At 44.2% G+C, this 18,429-nt stretch overlaps 1 protein-coding gene across 5 annotated transcripts in view; it reads left to right on the forward strand.

Annotated features, from left to right (window-relative positions):
* The window catches only part of LOC125448094 (netrin receptor UNC5D-like), a 487,552-nt gene that overhangs the window by 333,952 nt on the left and 135,171 nt on the right, over window positions 1-18,429 (forward strand). For 4 of the 5 annotated variants that reach the window (XM_048523119.2, XM_048523121.2, XM_048523123.2 and 1 more), the window contains exons 3-4: window positions 7,419-7,562; window positions 14,083-14,186. In XM_048523119.2, the coding sequence (XP_048379076.2) occupies window positions 7,419-7,562; window positions 14,083-14,186 (248 nt within the window). The remainder of the gene's footprint in view (window positions 1-7,418; window positions 7,563-14,082; window positions 14,187-18,429) is intronic. The other variant, XM_059641110.1, reaches the window with a different exon arrangement.

The following is an 18,429-nucleotide window of genomic DNA, read 5'->3' on the forward strand; positions in this document are numbered from 1 at the left end:
GCCAGACGCCAACTCTCCGACACCACCTCCTACCGCCTCCTCGATCATGACCCCACACCCGAGCACCAAACCATCATCTCCAACACCATTCATGACCTCATCACCTCAGGGGACCTCCCACCCACAGCCTCCAACCTCATTGTTCCCCATCCCCGCACGGCCCGTTTCTATCTCCTTCCCAAAATCCACAAACCTGCCTGCCCTGGTCGACCCATCGTCTCAGCCTGCTCCTGCCCCACCGAACTCATCTCCACCTATCTGGACTCCATTTTCTCCCCTTTGGTCCAGGAACTCCCCACCTATGTCCGTGACACCACCCACGCCCTCCACCTCCTCCAGGACTTCCAATTCCCTGGCCCCCAACACCTCATATTCACCATGGACGTCCAGTCCCTGTACACCTGCATTCCGCATGGAGATGGCCTCAAGGCCCTCCGCTTCTTCCTGTCCCGCAGGCCCGACCAGGCCCCCTCCACCGACACTCTCATCCGCCTAGCGGAACTCGTCCTCACACTCAACAACTTCTCTTTTGACTCCTCCCACTTCCTACAGACTAAGGGGGTGGCCATGGGCACCCGCATGGGCCCCAGCTATGCCTGCCTCTTTGTAGGTTACGTGGAACAGTCCATCTCCCGCACCTACACAGGCCCCAAACCCCACCTCTTCCTCCGGTACATTGATGACTGTATCGGCGCCGCCTCTTGCTCCCCAGAGGAGCTCGAACAGTTCATCTACTTCACCAACACCTTCCACCCCAACCTTCAGTTCACCTGGGCCATCTCCAGCACATCCCTCACCTTCCTGGACCTCTCAGTCTCCATCTCAGGCAACCAGCTTGTAACTGATGTCCATTTCAAGCCCACCGACTCCCACAGCTACCTAGAATACACCTCCTCCCACCCACCCTCCTGCAAAAATTCCATCCCCTATTCCCAATTCCTCCGCCTCCGCCGCATCTGCTCCCACGATAAGACATTCCACTCCCGCACATCCCAGATGTCCAAGTTCTTTAAGGACCGCAACTTCCCCCCCACGGTGATTGAGAACGCCCTTGACCGCGTCTCCCGCATTTCCCGCGACACATCCCTCACACCCCGCCCCCGCCACAACCGCCCCAAGAGGATCCCCCTCGTTCTCACACACCACCCTACCAACCTCCGGACACAACGCATTATCCTCCGACACTTCCGCCATTTACAATCCGACCCCACCACCCAAGACATTTTTCCATCCCCACCCCTGTCTGCTTTCTGGAGAGACCACTCTCTCCGTGACTCCCTTGTTCGCTCCACACTGCCCTCCAACCCCACCACACCCGGCACCTTCCCCTGCAACCGCAGGAAATGCTACACTTGTCCCCACACCTCCTCCCTCACCCCCATCCCAGGCCCCAAGATGACATTCCACATTAAGCAGAGGTTCACCTGCACATCTGCCAATGTGGTATACTGCATCCACTGTACCCGGTGCGGCTTTCTCTACATTGGGGAAACCAAGCGGAGGCTTGGGGACCGCTTTGCAGAACACCTCCGCTCAGTTCGCAACAAACAACTGCACCTCCCAGTCGCAAACCATTTCCACTCCCCCTCCCATTCTCTTGATGACATGTCCATCATGGGCCTCCTGCACTGCCACAATGATGCCACCCGAAGGTTGCAGGAACAGCAACTCATATTCCGCCTGGGAACCCTGCAGCCATATGGTATCAATGTGGACTTCACCAGTTTCAAAATCTCCCCTTCCCCCACTGCATCCCTAAACCAGCCCAGTTCATCCCCTCCCCCCACTGCACCACACAACCAGCCCAGCTCTTCCCCCCCACCCACTGCATCCCAAAACCAGTCCAACCTGTCTCTGCCTCCCTAACCGGTTCTTCCTCTCACCCATCCCTTCCTCCCACCCCAAGCCGCACCCCCAGCTACCTACTAACCTCATCCCACCTCCTTGACCTGTCCGTCTTCCCTGGACTGACCTATCCCCTCCCTACCTCCCCACCTACACCCTCTCCACCTATCTTCTTTACTCTCCATCTTCGGTCCGCCTCCCCCTCTCTCCCTATTTATTCCAGTTCCCTCCCCCCATCCCCCTCTCTGATGAAGGGTCTAGGCCCGAAACGTCAGCTTTTGTGCTCCTGAGATGCTGCTTGGCCTGCTGTGTTCATCCAGCCTCACATTTTATTATCTTGGAATCTCCAGCATCTGCAGTTCCCATTATCTTAGATTTATGGTGTGCTTTTTTAGTGATTGGACATCCCAATGTGTTTTACAGATAACTAAAGACTTTAGTAGTAGTGTTTGTTTAATGCAGGAACATATTCACATATATGTACTGGTGTGAGATTTCAACCCCAGAATATTCTGACACAGTCAAGAAAATGACCAACTTATCCACAGCTGATGCACAGCAAAATATCTTTTTTTGTCACTTTTGTGGATTTACTCAAGAAGCGTGGATGTTTGGGTTCGGTATCATTGCTTGGCTGGTATTTCAGAAATGTTATCGAAGAACAGAATCACATCTAATGTTGGACACAGTGTTTCCTGAGTTTCGCAAACCTGGGCTGATTGAGCACAGTCAGCACATTGCCCACTGTGGACAGTCAAAGGGACATATTGTCTGATGTGGTCCCCTGTCATTGGGGGTACGACCTATATTGCCTGGCATCACACCAGTAGTGTTCAACTTCAATTCGCACATAAAAAGAGTGGACCCCAAATGGAAATCAGGGCAAGCAGGACAGAGAATAGGGTTCATTGCATTCCATACACAGTGAACAATCTTCAAAAGGTTAATACGTGGACAAAATTATATCGAGTCTGCAATCCCTTCACTGAAAAGAATGGAATTATAAAAAGAGAGTCATATTTTTCTCACAAAGATGCACATTGTGCAATTTTATGCAGAATTCATTACTTTGTTCAAATTTTCCCTGCATAATTAATGATTATGTTTTGACAAATTGTAGTTTTGCACTAATTATGTGGCAGATGTTTCTTTCCTGCTACATCTAGAGGAAGATGTGGACGCTACTGACAGTAACACTAATTGTAATTTTATGCTAAAACACTGAAACACAATTTAACTTTCATGTTAGATTATCTCTGTTACTATGAATAGCTGGACAGTGAAGTGAGTTGTATGTACCACACTCAATAGGAGTGCCAATTAGAACTGTGCGATGAAATGCCTTATTTCTTTTCGAGATAATTAATTATTACCATCAGCTACTTTAGCCCAAGCTGCAGTGCATAGGGAAAAAGAGTAAAAATTACTTCCATTTCTTTGTCATACTGCTTGCCTTTGATTCTCTTTTATTTACGTTTCATGATCTGAGACTTTGCTCACTTCGGCAGAATTTCAGCTTCTCGAGCTGGTGTTGGCAATTTTAGCCAAAACAGATTCACTGCAGTAAATAAGGTGGCAGCCCAATGAAGCAAATTGAGAACCTTGTTAATGGCACTAAAAACCTTGTGCCTGGCGCAGTACAGTCAAAAGCTGTCCTGGAAAGGGATTTCCCCCAAGTCTTTAACTAGTGGTGGTCTGACTGCTTCTTGGATTATACATTTATTTATTTGCACTTTCAGAAAACTGTTGAGGGCACCTCGACATTTTCAGTGACCTCTCAGCAGTTAACAAAAACTGAAACTGCTGGAAAAGTCAGTAGGCCTGGCAACATCTGTGGAAAGAAAAAGTTTACATTTTGGGTCCAGTGATGCTTTCTTTGGAACTGATTGGAGCTAGGAGAATGTTGCTATTTATGCTGAAGAAGGGAAAGTCAGGGAAGGAATAGACAATAGCTGGTGATGGAGCCCAGAGAGAAAGACAAAAAACAGTTGGGCAGACAAACGAATGGGCAAAGGTCAGCCTGGGAGAATGAATAGCTGCTAAGAGGGGTCATTAGTGTCTGACAGTGGGTCATTTGTGGAAGCAGCCCTTGTGATGACAAGACCTGTTGAGTGGAGGTTGCAGTAAGGACATTGGAGAAGGAGCTGAGGTCCTAAAATTATTTAAGACAAAAATGCTGGAAATCACAGTGGGTCAATTAGCATCCGTGGAGAGAGAGCTCGCTAATGTTTCCAGTCTAAGATGACTCTTCACCTTAGCTGATTAGCTTGCTGTCTCTCCACGGATGCTGCCTGACCCGCTGTGATCAACAGCATTTTTTTTTAGTTTTCAGCATGGATTCGAGCATCTACGGTAATTTGTTCCTGAAATTTTAGAACTCAAAACCCTGGAAGGCTGCAGGGTTCCCAAGCAGAAAATGAGATACCGTTCTTTAGCTCTGAGCAGTTTACTTCTCCTGCTGCTCCTCTGCGGTTCGATGACCTCGGATCAGCCTTCCAGCTTTGACAACCTACCTGCCACCCTTAGTTGCTTATGGAACCCTGTCCCCATACCATTTAAGGGAAGTGTCTGTGTGAAAATCTGAAGGTAGTAACTGTTGCCTAATGATGGCCAGATTCAGAAGTGAAAACAATTTTGACATCACATTCTCCTGCAAAGTGTGAATTTAGCCATCAATCTCTGTGGCTCGGGATATAATTCACTGACTGATATTGCCAGTTCAATATCTTGGTGAAGAATGTTGCCACTCTATCTTTCTCTTTATATCTTTCACTTCCTGTTTCTCTATTGGAACATTTCAGATCCTGAGGCGACTTGGGAAGAATGTTTCCCCCTTGGGAGGAACTAGGAGACACAACTTATGAATGAGAGAGCTGCCACTTAAGACTGAGACAAATGGAATTTTTTTTTCCTTTGATAGTATTTGTTCCAGGGAAATCTCTTTCCTGGAGAGCAGTGGAGGATGGATCTTTGAATATATTTGATTCTGAATTGGAGATATTTGACTGATGGTTAGTCAGGGCTACAGTGGCCAGTCACGAGAGTGGAGTTGAGGCGAAAACCAGATCAGCACAAGGTGCTGAATGTCCTACTTCTGCTGCTAATTCTTGCGTTCATGTGTGTCTGTTTCCCATCTATTTTCCATTATTTCCCCATTTACACTTTTGCGAAGATCAGAAAGTCAACACTTATATCTCCCGGGATAGAAAAAAGTTTCATACCTCAGGAACAGAGAAATGCTGAAATTCTGGTCAATGTTGCTTAATATCACGCAGCTCGGAGGCAGAGTGTAATATATTTTGGGGGACTACAATTGTGCAGTCCTTTTGAAGTGAACCAGATCCCCTGTAAAAGCAGGATCAAGTAAAGTTGCCCTCCCAATTCCGAGCCTGGAGTTGAAATCTGCTGCAATGTATATTTCTCCTGCAATAGTAAAACCAGAAATGCTGTTGATGTACCAGTATGCTGTCAATAAGATAGTATGTACTAATGTCCTCGTTCGTGTGTAAGCCACAAGCAGATAACATTCTGTGGTTTCAGGTTTCATTAACAAAATGTCACATTTGCTCGAAAGGTGTAACAATGTCTAAATGGTCACACTTCAGAAACAGATACCTTGCTGTTTGAGGACTAAACAATAAAACACATCCTGGAGGCCCACACTTAGTCACAGCTGAGGTCGAATAGCTGAGTGCCAAGATCATGATCTGGCCAGTCACTCACATTGGAATGTTTGCAGTCCAGAAAAGGTTCCAGAACGTATTCACACTGAATGAAACATCAAAAGCCTGTTGAAAAAAAAGCTTTCAACAAGAAGGGATGGCATATAGTGAGGTAAACAAATAGAGGGAAGCCCTGGATCACCCTGTTTCGTGCTCTGTGTGGAAGCTGCCTAGTTCAGAGTGATTTCAAGGTGAGGACATGTCAGAACATGTGTGTGTGGGAATAATGGCCTCTTGTCCCTAATGAAGAGGTTGGCGCGGAAGGCATGGACTGAGACATGGAAGAGAGCCTTACGCACACAGAGTTGGATTGCAATTCAGTGCAGGCCCCATCATATCAGGAAGACCTTTTTTTGATTCTTGAAATTATCTCTGTTCTCTAACTATTTCAGGCACTTCTTTTCCTGAGATATCTTTGCATTTGCTTGAAATCCTAGCAATGACAATGGAGCTAGTTGTTCACACACTGTGCCTACTTGAGCAGCCCTGAGGTCAAAAATATGTCACTGATCACAAAGTATTTGAACGAATTATCTATTTCATTGGCAGTGACTGAACTAAACATGTTGGACTCCAACGGGATTTTGTTACATTCAAGGCCTATTTTTCGCCTCTCAGCCTTGTTCTGTTTCTCCATTTCTGCTCCCTGAGGTGATGCTAGAATGATATGAAACACACATTATGGTCACTGCATTGCAGCAAGGAGAAAGGGTACAGAGGAGACTCATGAAGGATATTGTCAGAAACTGAGAACTTTAGCACTGAGGAAAAAAATTGGATAGGCTGGGATTGTTTTCTTTGTAACAGTCAAGGCTGTGGGGAGATTTAATTGATGTGTATAATATTATGAGGGGCCCAGACAGACTGCTTAGGAAAGGATTATTTCCATGAGCAGAGAGTGTTAAACGCTAAAAGGTAACTGAGATAACAGAGTCCAAGATAGTGCCCATGGTGAGGGCATTATTTAAGTTAACCACATTCCGTAAAACTTAGCCCCTCAGATTACAAACACTCCATATTTGAAACCAATTCTCAACCAATTAACCCCAAAATAATATATGGATCACCTGTTCACATATTCCGTCAGATCACATTAGATGCTAACTGAGAATCATAGAATTCCTACAGTGTGGAAGCAGGCCTTTCAGCCCATCAAGTTTACAGCAACCCTCCAAAGAGAATCCCACGCAGACCTATTCCGACCCTACCACTGTAACCTTGCATTTCTCACGGCTAATCCACCTAGCATACACTTCCCTGGACAATATTGGCAATTTAGCATAGTAAATTCACCTGCATAGAGTCGATAACCAGATGACAGATTTAAAACAGTTAGGAAAAGGATTAGAGGGGGTAGTTGAGTATTAATCTCCTTGTTCACTAGCTGGAGAGCTTGTCAAGTCAGAAATTCTTACCACATTTCCATAAACATTTGGACGAATGCATGAAGTGACACAATTGATAGGTCGATTGACCAAGTGGTGGTTGGCTGGATCGCTGTTTCTCTGCTGGCAATGACATTCTGAGCCAACAAACCTCCTTCTGTGCCTGACATTTTCTGTGTTTCGGTGTTGCTAAAACTATGCAGATGCTGTAAATCTGAAATAAAAAGAGAAAATGCTGGAAATGTTGTGCAGTTCAGGCATATCCGTAGAGAGTGAGAGGATAGCAGTTAATGGTGCAGTTTGACAAATGTGAAGCCATTGATCCAAGCGATTAGTACACATTCACTCTTCAGAAATATTGCCTGACCTGCTGTGTACTTGCAGCATTGTCTGATTTTATTTCACACAAATGGATTGGTCAGTTCACTTGCAATGACGTTGTGCTTGTTTTCTTCTTCTTTTGGAGGCCTGAGTGTTCGAGAGGTCCTTATCAATGTTTCTCGGCAGCAAGTGGAAGATTTTCATGGTCCAGAAGATTACTGGTGTCTTTGTGTGGCTTGGAGTCAACAGGGAACAACGAAAAGCAGAAAAGCTACGGTCCGAATTGCATGTAAGCAGACAAAAAAACGTGATTACTGATGACCAAATGTTTCACTTCAGCAACTCTCACATAGAAACTGAAAGATTGAACTTCACTGTTAACCTATTGTGATGCAGGCCATCTAGGTCTGCCTGCTGTAGGGTGGGCAGTCCATCAAATTGTGATTCTCCCTGAATAATTCCACACTGTAACAATGTGTGAATTACAGAGTATGAGTAACCGCCGTCTGCAGCATTAGACTACAGGTGCTGAATAATGCATAGGCCTGTTTTTTGCACTTTGACAGACTTGTAATGACTTGCAGTCCAGAATAAGCACTCGAAGAGATAAATGCCACCCTGAAATGAGGTGGAAGATTTCCGTTCTATGCTTGGTTCAGTGCAATAAAGAGCCTGCTTTGTATAATACAGATGTTTGAAACTAGATTCCTGGTGGTGGTGAAATTCATCTCTGTGAGCGGATAATTCAAGCTGCTTGATAGCTATTTGCGAGCCAGTTTTACTTCTGTCTTAATTCTTTTTTCCATTGACTTGATGTAAAGAATGATTGGGCAGGGTATTTAAAAAAGAAGTAGTACTGATTCCTTTCCCTTGGCCCATTTTCAAAAACAACACACCTGAAATGACCACAGGAGTGAATCATTTTCATAACCCTGTGCCGCAGATATGCATAAAGTCATGGCTTAATACAGGCCCAGTCAGCAAGTATTTATTTCCTTCATCATTCATTCCCCAGTAATTGTTGACTTGAGCACTTATTATTTCAGCAGACAAATATTGCAGATTTTTCTTTACAATAACCAAACTGTTTGTCTCTGTGTACCTGATACAGTAACGAGGAAGCTGGAGCATTTTGGAATTTATAGGGGTCCTCCAGAAGTGTAATCAGGATTTACAGTGGGCCCCTGAGAGTTGCCAGTATTTGCATGGAGTCCTCAGATGGTGATAGTCTCTGTAGGGGTTGCCTTGGATTATGCCAGTACTTGCAGGGGTCTTTGGAAGTGTGTCAGTTTTTGTTAGGTACTCTGTTGTGTTTCTGTTATGGGGAGAAATATCAAAGAGGAGTCTTGATTTCTTTATTCAGCAGCACAAGCAACCTTTATTCAGAGATAATGGGAACTGCAGATGCTGGAGAATCCAAGATAATAAAATGTGAGGCTGGATGAACACAGCAGGCCAAGCAGGATCTCAGGAGCTCAAAAGCTGACGTTTCGGGCCTAGACCCTTCATCAGAGAGGGGGATGGGGTGAGGGTTCTGGAATAAATAGGGAGAGAGGGGGAGGCAGACCGAAGATGGAGAGTAAAGAAGATAGGTGGAGAGAGTATAGGTGGGGAGGTAGGGAGGGGATAGGTCAGTCCAGGGAAGACGGACAGGTCAAGGAGGTGGGATGAGGTTAGTAGTTAGATGGGGGTGCGGCTTGGGGTGGGAGGAAGGGATGGGTGAGAGGAAGAACAGGTTAGGGAGGCAGAGACAGGTTGGACTGGTTTTGGGATACAGTGGGTGGAGGGGAAGAGCTGGGCTGGTTGTGTGGTGCAGTGGGGGGAGGGGACGAACTGGGCTGGTTTAGGGATGTGGTGGGGGAAGGGGAGATTTTGAAACTGGTGAAGTCCACATTGATACCATTAGGCTGCAGGGTTCCCAGGCAGAATATGAGTTGCTGTTCCTGCAACCTTCGGGTGGCATCATTGTGGCACTGCAGGAGGCCCATGATGGACATGTCATCTAAAGAATGGGAGGGGGAGTGAGAATGGTTTGCGACTGGGAGGTGCAGTTGTTTGTTGCGAACCGAGCGGAGGTGTTCTGCAAAGCGGTCCCCAAGCCTCCGCTTGGTTTCCCCAATGTAGAGGAAGCCACACTGGGTACAGTGGATGCAGTATACCACATTGGCAGATGTGCAGGTGAACCTCTGCTTAATGTGGAATGTCATCTTGGGGCCTGGGATAGGGGTGAGGGAGGAGCTGTGGGGGCAAGTGTAGCATTTCTTGCGGTTGCAGGGGAAGGTGCCGGGTGTGGTGGGGTTGAAGGGCAGTGTGGCGCGAACAAGGGAGTCACGGAGAGAGTGGTCACTCTGGAAAGCAGACAGGGGTGGGGATGGAAAAATGTCTTGGGTGGTGGGGTCGGATTGTAAATGGCGGAAGTGTCGGAGGATGATGCGTTGTATCCGGAGGTTGGTGGGGTGGTGTGTGAGAACGAGGGGGATCCTCTTTGGGCGGTTGTGGCGGGGGCGGGGTGCGAGGGATGTGTTGCCGGAAATACGGGAGACGCGGTCAAGGGCGTTCTCGATCACTGTGGGGGGAAAGTTGCGGTCCTTGAAGAAGTTGGACATCTGGGATGTGCGGGAGTGGAATGTCTTGTCCCGGGAGCAGATGCGGCGGAGGCGGAGGAATTGGGAAGAGGGGATGGAATTTTTGCAGGAGGGTGGGTGGGAGGAGGTGTATTCTAGGTAGCTGTGGGAGTCAGTGGGCTTGAAATGGACATCAGTTACAAGCTGGTTGCCTGAGATGGAGACTGAGAGGTCCAGGAAGGTGAGGGATGTGCTGGAGATGGCCCAGAAAACTCCATTTTCTCCCCTTTGGTCCAGGAACTCCCTACCTACGTCCGTTACACCACCCACGCCCTCCACCTCCTCCAGGACTTCCAATTCCCTGGCCCCCAACACCTCATCTTCACCATGGACGTCCAGTCCCTATACACCTGCAGTCCGCATGCAGATGGCCTCAAGGCCCTCCGCTTCTTCCTGTCCCGCAGGCCCGACCAGTCCCCCTCCACCGACACTCTCATCTGCCTAGCTGAACTCGTCCTCACCCTCAACAACTTCTCTTTTGACTCCTCCCACTTGCTACAGACTAAGGGGGTGGCCATGGGCACCCGCATGGGCCCCAGCTATGCCTGCCTCTTTGTAGGTTACGTGGAACAGTCCCTCTTCCGCACCTACACAGGCCCCAAACCCCACCTCTTCCTCCGGTACATTGATGACTGTATCGGCGCCGTCTCTTGCTCCCCAGAGGAACTCGAACAGTTCATCCACTTCACCAACACCTTCCACCCCAACCTTCAGTTCACCTAGGCCAAGTCAATGACTTGTGAGCAGCTTCTGTCTCACCTGACCTTGGAAGGTCAGGTAAACACTGCCCCCTATCTTGCAGCCACAACTATAACTCCTTCTATTGACATGTCTGCAAGTCTGTTTTACATCTGGGATTGCTACTACAATGAAATTTACTGACTTTACTCTAAATGTTTCAACACAATCTCTTTTGATGAATAAGGCAACATCTATACAGATTCCATTAATAAGACTGAAACGCAATGACTTCTACTGTTCAGTAAACTCGTCTGAACTCCTCAGGTTTTATAAGATGTCATCTCATTCTCCTTTTATTATTTGTCTCTGTTTTCATGGGATCATACTCTTCTTTCAGTTCTTGCTGAACTAAAAAATGTTGGCCTTCCCTGTTCCAGCCATCTCTTATCAGACTGCCACTTACAGACGTCTGAAGCTGTGGGTTTGTGTAGAATCACCTGTATATTAATTTGTCACATTCTTTGATCCCAGTTACCATGGATTTATCGTAGGACAATAGTGGCTTTGAGCATAACTTGTGATCTTTCTTTAATTCTAAACTCAGCATTTTAATTCTGTCACTGCAGCTGAAAATCTTCTTTGACATATTTATGCTGCTAAAAGGCGATGGGCACCCATCTTGTGCCACCACTGGAAAAGGCTGCCCCATCAGTTAGCATCAATTCAATGAGTGGACCCTGACCAATTTCAGTTGGAGCTTCTTGCTGTGTGTTACAGGGCTTAAGTGTTCCAACAAAATGTTGGAGATGACAAAGAGCGAGGAGCTATAATTAAAAATGGTCAGGATCCATCAATTGCAGTTCCAGTTGTCGAGGCCATATTTGCAGCTGGTCCTTGCAAATACCCACACATTCCCAAGGACCAGCAGCAAATGCCGCAGATGACAAAAAGCTGAAACAAACATGGCTGAAATCATGCAGTAAGTCAGGCAATTTCTATGGTGAGAACAGACATGTTAGCATTTTAAAATTCAAAGGCCGTGCTCCAAATATAGTAATCAAGCCTTCATCGTGTAGATTTTTCTTTCTTCCACCTGTTGTGTAGTGCATTGCCTAGTCACGTTCTGAGTGAGATGGATATATGCAAGATATAATCAAAAAGGATGTTGCTGATGATTCAGAACAGAGTACTTACGGTCAGCATTTGGGCCTTGAGGAAAAGAGCTGAAACCCCAGCAAACATTCCTTTCCCCAAAATATAGTTCATTTCTAATGTTTGTGAAAGCGCATTACAAAACTTGAAAATTTCATAATTTGCAATAAAATTCAACTTGTCTCCAAGTTCTGGCATGTTCAGTGGTACCTGAATATAGTTGTCATTCTCTTGATATTTACAAATACTTTCCATGTCAGGCATACAGTGCAGTGGAAAAACTTCTTAAAATGACCTTTCAGAAATTACAATAGGAAAATGCATATATTATACTGCGAGGTGCTTCAATACCATTTATAATGAAATTCCAAACAAATGATCTCACTCTAATTACAACGTCAGACATGTTGCTATTTCTATTGACCTCCTCATGTTGGGATATCAAAGTCAATTGTGGTACTCACTCGTAATAAGGCTCAATATGCAAATAATTCAGTCCAGAAGTTTTATTTGCAGTCACACTTTGGAAAGGGACAAGACCTCCTGTGAATTTTGTGGTAAATGTGGTGATTCATTAATTTTCTTGGTTACGAAAGTGTCACAAAGTAATTACTGTTGTAAGCCAGTTGCTGTCTTTGAGGATTCAGATCAATGTCGATCCACTTGTTCTTTGAACAATGACAATCATAAACTGAAGGTCTTGATCTAAGCCTGTCTGGCACAACAGTTCAATTCACCTGTCATTTCCTGCATTGGTGATGGTAGCCCAGAAACCCACCAACACACTAAAACAGCAGCTAATGAACTTAAAAGACCCTATACAGACAACAAATAAAACGAACGTCATCTACAAAATACCTTGCAAGAACTGTGACAAACACTACATTGGACAAACTGGCAGAAAGCTAGCCACCAGGATACAGGAACATCAACTAGGCACAAAACAACATGACCCACCATCACTAGTATCCTTACATACAGATAAGGAAGGACACCACTTTGAATGGGACAACACATCCATCCTACGACAAGCCAAACAGAGACACGCACGAGAATTCCTAGAAGCATGGCATTCCAACCGGGACTCCATCAACAAACACATTGATTTGGAGCCAATCTACCATCCCCTGAGAAAAAGAACAGGAAATGACATCACCAACACAGGAAATGGCATCACCAACCCGAGGAAACCTAACCAGATAAATAGAAAGTGGGACATAACACCAGCGCTTCGTCAGAGGCTCACTGATGATGTTACCTAGAATGGTGACGAAACGTCTGAAAGCGAACCTTCCAGCTCAGCGAGCAAAGTCACATCCAGAACATTGCCTTTCAAGTTAGTGCAAGGGGAGTCAATGAATGGTTTCAAAACAATAATTGAATGAGCAATTGAAGGTAATAAACTGGCAGAGGTTGGGACTGATGGGGTTGCTGTACAGATAGCCAGAATAAGCTTGATGGAAAATATGGCCATCTTCTCTTAACACTGACCAATAAATATGAGTTGGATGGCACACCAGAGCTCATCACTGTCTGTCACAAACAAAATAAACTGAGGCTTTTAAATCCCTTTTTTGTGGTGCATGAGCATAACATGTGAGCATTTTGTCTGTTTCCTCCTAGGAAAGCACCAAAATGTAATATTTTTATTTAATTCTTGGAATATGCCTTTTGGCAAGGCTGACGTTTGATTGCCCATCCTTTGTTACCTTGCGAAGATTGCAATGGGTCATTTTACTTTACATCAAATGTCTGAGTACTGTGTATTAAAAAAAGGCTTGGTCTCTTTAAAAAGTTGCCTCCTCATTTCTTATGATCATGTTCTTGGAAACTGTATTCATCAATTGCAATTCAGTTACATTCAATTCTTGGAATGATTGGAATCACAGAATGAAACTGAGCAGAAGGAGGCTGATGGGCACGTTACATCTCTGGCAATTTTTTTTAAAAGCTTTGCAATTTGTCCCAATCTATCTGCATGATCCTGCAATTTTCTTCTTCTTGTTCAAATATTTACCCATTTCAGATGGAAATTTACGCTGAATGTGCTTGAACTATCTTCCTAGGCAAGGTATTCAAGGTCATAACAATGAACACACAAAGTGAAAAATGACTGAACAGAACAATTGTGGGTTAGGGAGACGGGGTTTTAATTAAAAGTGAGCTGTGATGTTAGTTGCCAAGACATTACAAATGAACTGCTCATACTTCTTAGGTTCCTTTGATTGAAAGTACTGTGAGTTCATAAAAGAGTCACGGTGGGATTAGAAACTAAATCTCCCATTGCGAGTGAAAATCAGTCACAGAGTTCTAAAGTAAACTAGGCTCACACCATTTATTTTTGTCCAACAGATTTGAGGAAAAATTTTGAACAAGACCCCCAGGCAAAAGAGGTTCCCCTGGAAGGAAAGATCATTTTGCACTGTCGTCCCCCCGAGGGAGTCCCTTCTGCTAAGGTAAGGAGCAGTTTTTGATGTGCCACAGACAGATATAATCTAAGAAGCTCAGTGAATATGTTTCTTGCTTCCCCGACAAAGTGTTTTTACAATGCCCTCTCGATTATGCATGCGCACCATTACCTGAAAGGCGTTTTTGTTTCTGCAACTTAGGCTCTGATCATTCAGTTGTGTATTTTTATTTGATTTTCACATGCACAGCAGGATTGTTTAACTGGATTTCCAGTACCTGGTAGAATTCGCTATCATATAGCGTTGATATTTAGCTTTAGATCTGTGAGCAGCAGGAGTCAGGCTGCCAGCATCTTTTTGAAAAATAACTCATTTTTAAAATGGATAAAAAGTAGGCCTTGTCAGTACCTGCTGGGGACTTGATTGGATAAAAGAAAAAAGCATTCTCATTTTTATATAACATTTTATCAGAGAGAAACATAAGACACTTCATTCAAAGGGGTTGAATTGTTTTTATGCCTGTTGTAGTCAGAAACATTTGCCATGATGTTCACAGCATGACCCCACAAAGAGAGTGACTGGTTCATCTGGTTGCAGGAGTGACCATACAAAGCAGCAGCAGAACTAGACCACTCAACCCAAGCAGCCTTCTCTGCCATTCAGTCAGATCATGGTTGATCAGCTTTTGTTTGCACATTCCCATCCACTTTGGCTAACCTTGGTGTCCCTGGCTGACAAGAATTTGTCTACCTCTGATTTCAAAATATCACGGACCCTTGCCTCCACATCTTTCTGCACCAAATGGTTCCAAAGTCCATAAGATATACAAACATAAGTAAGCCATTTGGCCCATCGAGTCTGCTCTCGTGTTCAATCATGGTTGATAAATCACACAACTGTCTGAGAGAAAAGCATTCTCCTCATCCCTAATCCTATAAGGGCAATGCCTAATTTTGAAACAACGTCACCTGTTTTCAAACTAACCTACAAGAGGAAACATCCTATGCATGTCCACCTTGTCAAGACCATTGAGGACCAGATCATTAAAAAAAAGTAGGAGCAGAATTAGACCGTTCAGCCCATTGAGTTTGCTATGCCATTCAGTGAGGGCATAGCTGATTTGTTCATCCTGAGCTCCCCTTTCCTGCCTTATTCCCATAACGATTGATTCCCTTGCAGATCCAAAATTGGTTAATTTCAGCATTGAATATACTTAAGGATCTAGGCTCTATGGTCCTCTGTGCTAAAGAATTCCACAGATTCACTCCGTGAGAGAAGAAATCCCTTCTCACTTCTGTCTTAACTGAGCGATCTCACACTATGCGATTATGCCCTCTGATTCTCCAATAAGGTGAAACAATGTATCAGCATCGAGCCTCGCAAGTCTCCAAAAAATATTAAAATATTTCAATTGCATCTCCTCTCATTCTCCCCGCCTCCAAACAGTACCAGCCCAAACTGTACATGCTTTGTGTCATTCTCAATACTTGCTTTTCCACCTGTTTTGTGTTATCTGCAAACATGATGATTATGTATTCACTTCCGTCATCCAAGTCTTTAGATTGTAACTAATTGTGGCACTACTAGTGTTCCTATTGGCACTCCACTCATTATAAGGTTGCCATTCTGTAAGTGCCCCTGTTCTTCCAACTTTGTCTTCCATTGGGAAGTCACTTCTTGATCTTGAGTAAAATATTACTCCCAATCCGATTAGCACTTACCATCTTAACTAGCCGAATAGGCAGGTCCTGATCAACTGCCTTTTGGAACCCAAATATATCGTACACTTCAATCAAGTCACCCCTCTTTCAAACTCCAGAGGAAACAAATGCAGCCTATCCAAACTTATCATCTTAAGACAACCCACTCATTCCAGGTATTACTCAAATAAACTTCCCCTGAACGATGCCCAGTGTATTTACATCCTTCCTTAACAAAGGAAACCAAAAATGTGCACAGTATTCAGATGTGGTTTCACCAGTGCCCTGTATAATTGAGATTTGGAGCTGAGGCGAAGGAAATCTTGTTTCAGAGCGAACTGTTTATTTATTTGCAGGATTAAAACTGTGACTGTGGCACAAACTACGTCAACATTCAAATCTTGTTTGGTTAAGTATAAAATGGAAAAGATTTTGAACAAGTCAAAGAGATATGATTTGAACTTTTGTATCATTTAGAGAGTAAACCATAACATGCACTGATTGGGCCAAATGAGTTGTTCCTGTGCTACAACTTCTATATATCTATCTTGCAGTTTCGAGAAATGTGATTCCTCCTGAGCTAAACTCATGCTAAAAATTCACATGATTTTATATCAACTTTACTTCAATCCTTATACTACATTTGCCTTTTAATAGAATTCAAGGAAAATTCCATTTACTGACTAATTACGCCACTTCATTTGTTGTCAGCAAAAATGTCTTTGTGTTCCAACTCATTGAAAGGCACTGTCCAATTCACAAAAGCATTTTGTTCTATTTGTATCTCTGTGCTCATCCGTCACAATTTCAGACAAGGGAAAGCTGCATAATTATGGGACGTCTCTTGTTTGTCCAGGAGGAATGAGGCAGTAAACATTCTTTCTATAATTTAATTAAAGTGTATCTTCTGTCAACCTCCATTTGGCAACTTTCCCAGATAATTACATTTTAGGTTCCAACAACAATGCTTTGCTCATGCCTACATTTAATATATTCAAAACCTTCCTGCTGGATAGATGTGGGAAATCAAACTGCAATTCTCATGTCCTTCAGGAAATGGAACTTTGCCTTCAGCTATGTATCACTACCATCTCAACTATGCTTTCACCTCTGGACACAGATGTGACATTTATACACCCTTATTCAAATATCGCTGACCTTTGAAACTGACTTCATCTGAAGATTGACTTTTCTCAATAAGTGTTTATTTTTTCACTCATTCAAGACCTCTGGGTTTTGCCACTCAGCCCCTTAGAACTAACTGACCTGATAGGTCATTTGAGACAGTACTTGAGAATCAACCACACATGACACTGGGACTGGAGTCACAAATCTACCAGATTGGCTGAGTACAGCAAAGTTCCATATTTGAAGGTCATCAGTTTATTTTTTAACCTCAGTTCTGTAGTTTAGTGATCACCATTAGCAAGGTTGGCTTCTTATTCCAAATTCGTTTGATTTACTGAATTTAAATTCCTATGATGCCGTGATGGGATTCAAATCCACATCAGCTAATCATCCAGTCAAGCCTCTGATTACATATTCAATGGCATAACCACTGTTTTACCTTGCTCCCATCCAGAAAATGTATAACTATTAACAGTAAATGGCCACTTTTCATTTCAGTGCAAGTGTATTTCGATTTATGTGACATTTTACTCAGTTGTAAACCCTCTGATTCCATATGCAACTAAAGCATATTGGACTGTCCCTTTGTCCTCTATTTTAGAGCTGCTTAAATTTCAGTCTGCTGGCAAGGTACAGACCATACATTTTGGTAACCTGGATCTTGAAGCCCAGTTCTATGCTTCTTGTTCAGGTTTGCTGCTTTTTCCTATTTGAATAGCTCAACGTCAACCATGATCTAAGTGAACAGCACATCAGGCTCAAGGAGTTGAATAACTTACCCCTGCTCCTATTTCTCATGTTCTACCTGCTGGTCGTGGTTGATTTTTGGATTTGGTGGTCAATAAAACCCTAATTGGAATGGCAAGAGCTGTTAGCTGTAGTGATACGAGAGACTGAAAATGAATCAGAGAATTTAACCTGGACCAGCATCAGCTGCAAGGCTGAGGCACCTCCGCTTTTGAGAAAAATCACAATCACTCCGCAACCTCTTTGACTGCAAAAGGAACTTTCGCAGGTAAATCTCAGTGTTTCAAACTCTTTATCCTCTTAAACCTCTTTAACCGTGGAGAAAAAGGTCATGGATTAGTTTGGAACAGAGTGTAAGAGATTGATATGGACTTTTGGAGGTTTGAATATCATAAGGAAATGACATTAAGTTCCATGTCAATTAGAAATCTTTGTGATTTGCCTGTTGTGTTCGATGAATATGTCCAATTCAAATTACTGCACACAAATGCTCCAATAGTGCCTGAACTGCCAAAGTGGAATGCAGTTGGATATGTGTGCTAGTTGATGATAATGTCCCATCTGCTGTCTTCGCAGAGCTCAGAGAACCCTGTGGAGCAGCAGCCACACTGGAGGAGCAGCACACAGTCATCACCACCTGTACCTCCCTGCAGAAGCATAGGCAGCTACACTAATGTAGAGGATGGTGCTCCAGACAAAGTGCAGGATTAGGAAGG

The sequence above is a fragment of the Stegostoma tigrinum genome, chromosome 40, assembly GCF_030684315.1.
Source record: "Stegostoma tigrinum isolate sSteTig4 chromosome 40, sSteTig4.hap1, whole genome shotgun sequence".
NCBI lineage: Eukaryota > Metazoa > Chordata > Chondrichthyes > Orectolobiformes > Stegostomatidae > Stegostoma > Stegostoma tigrinum.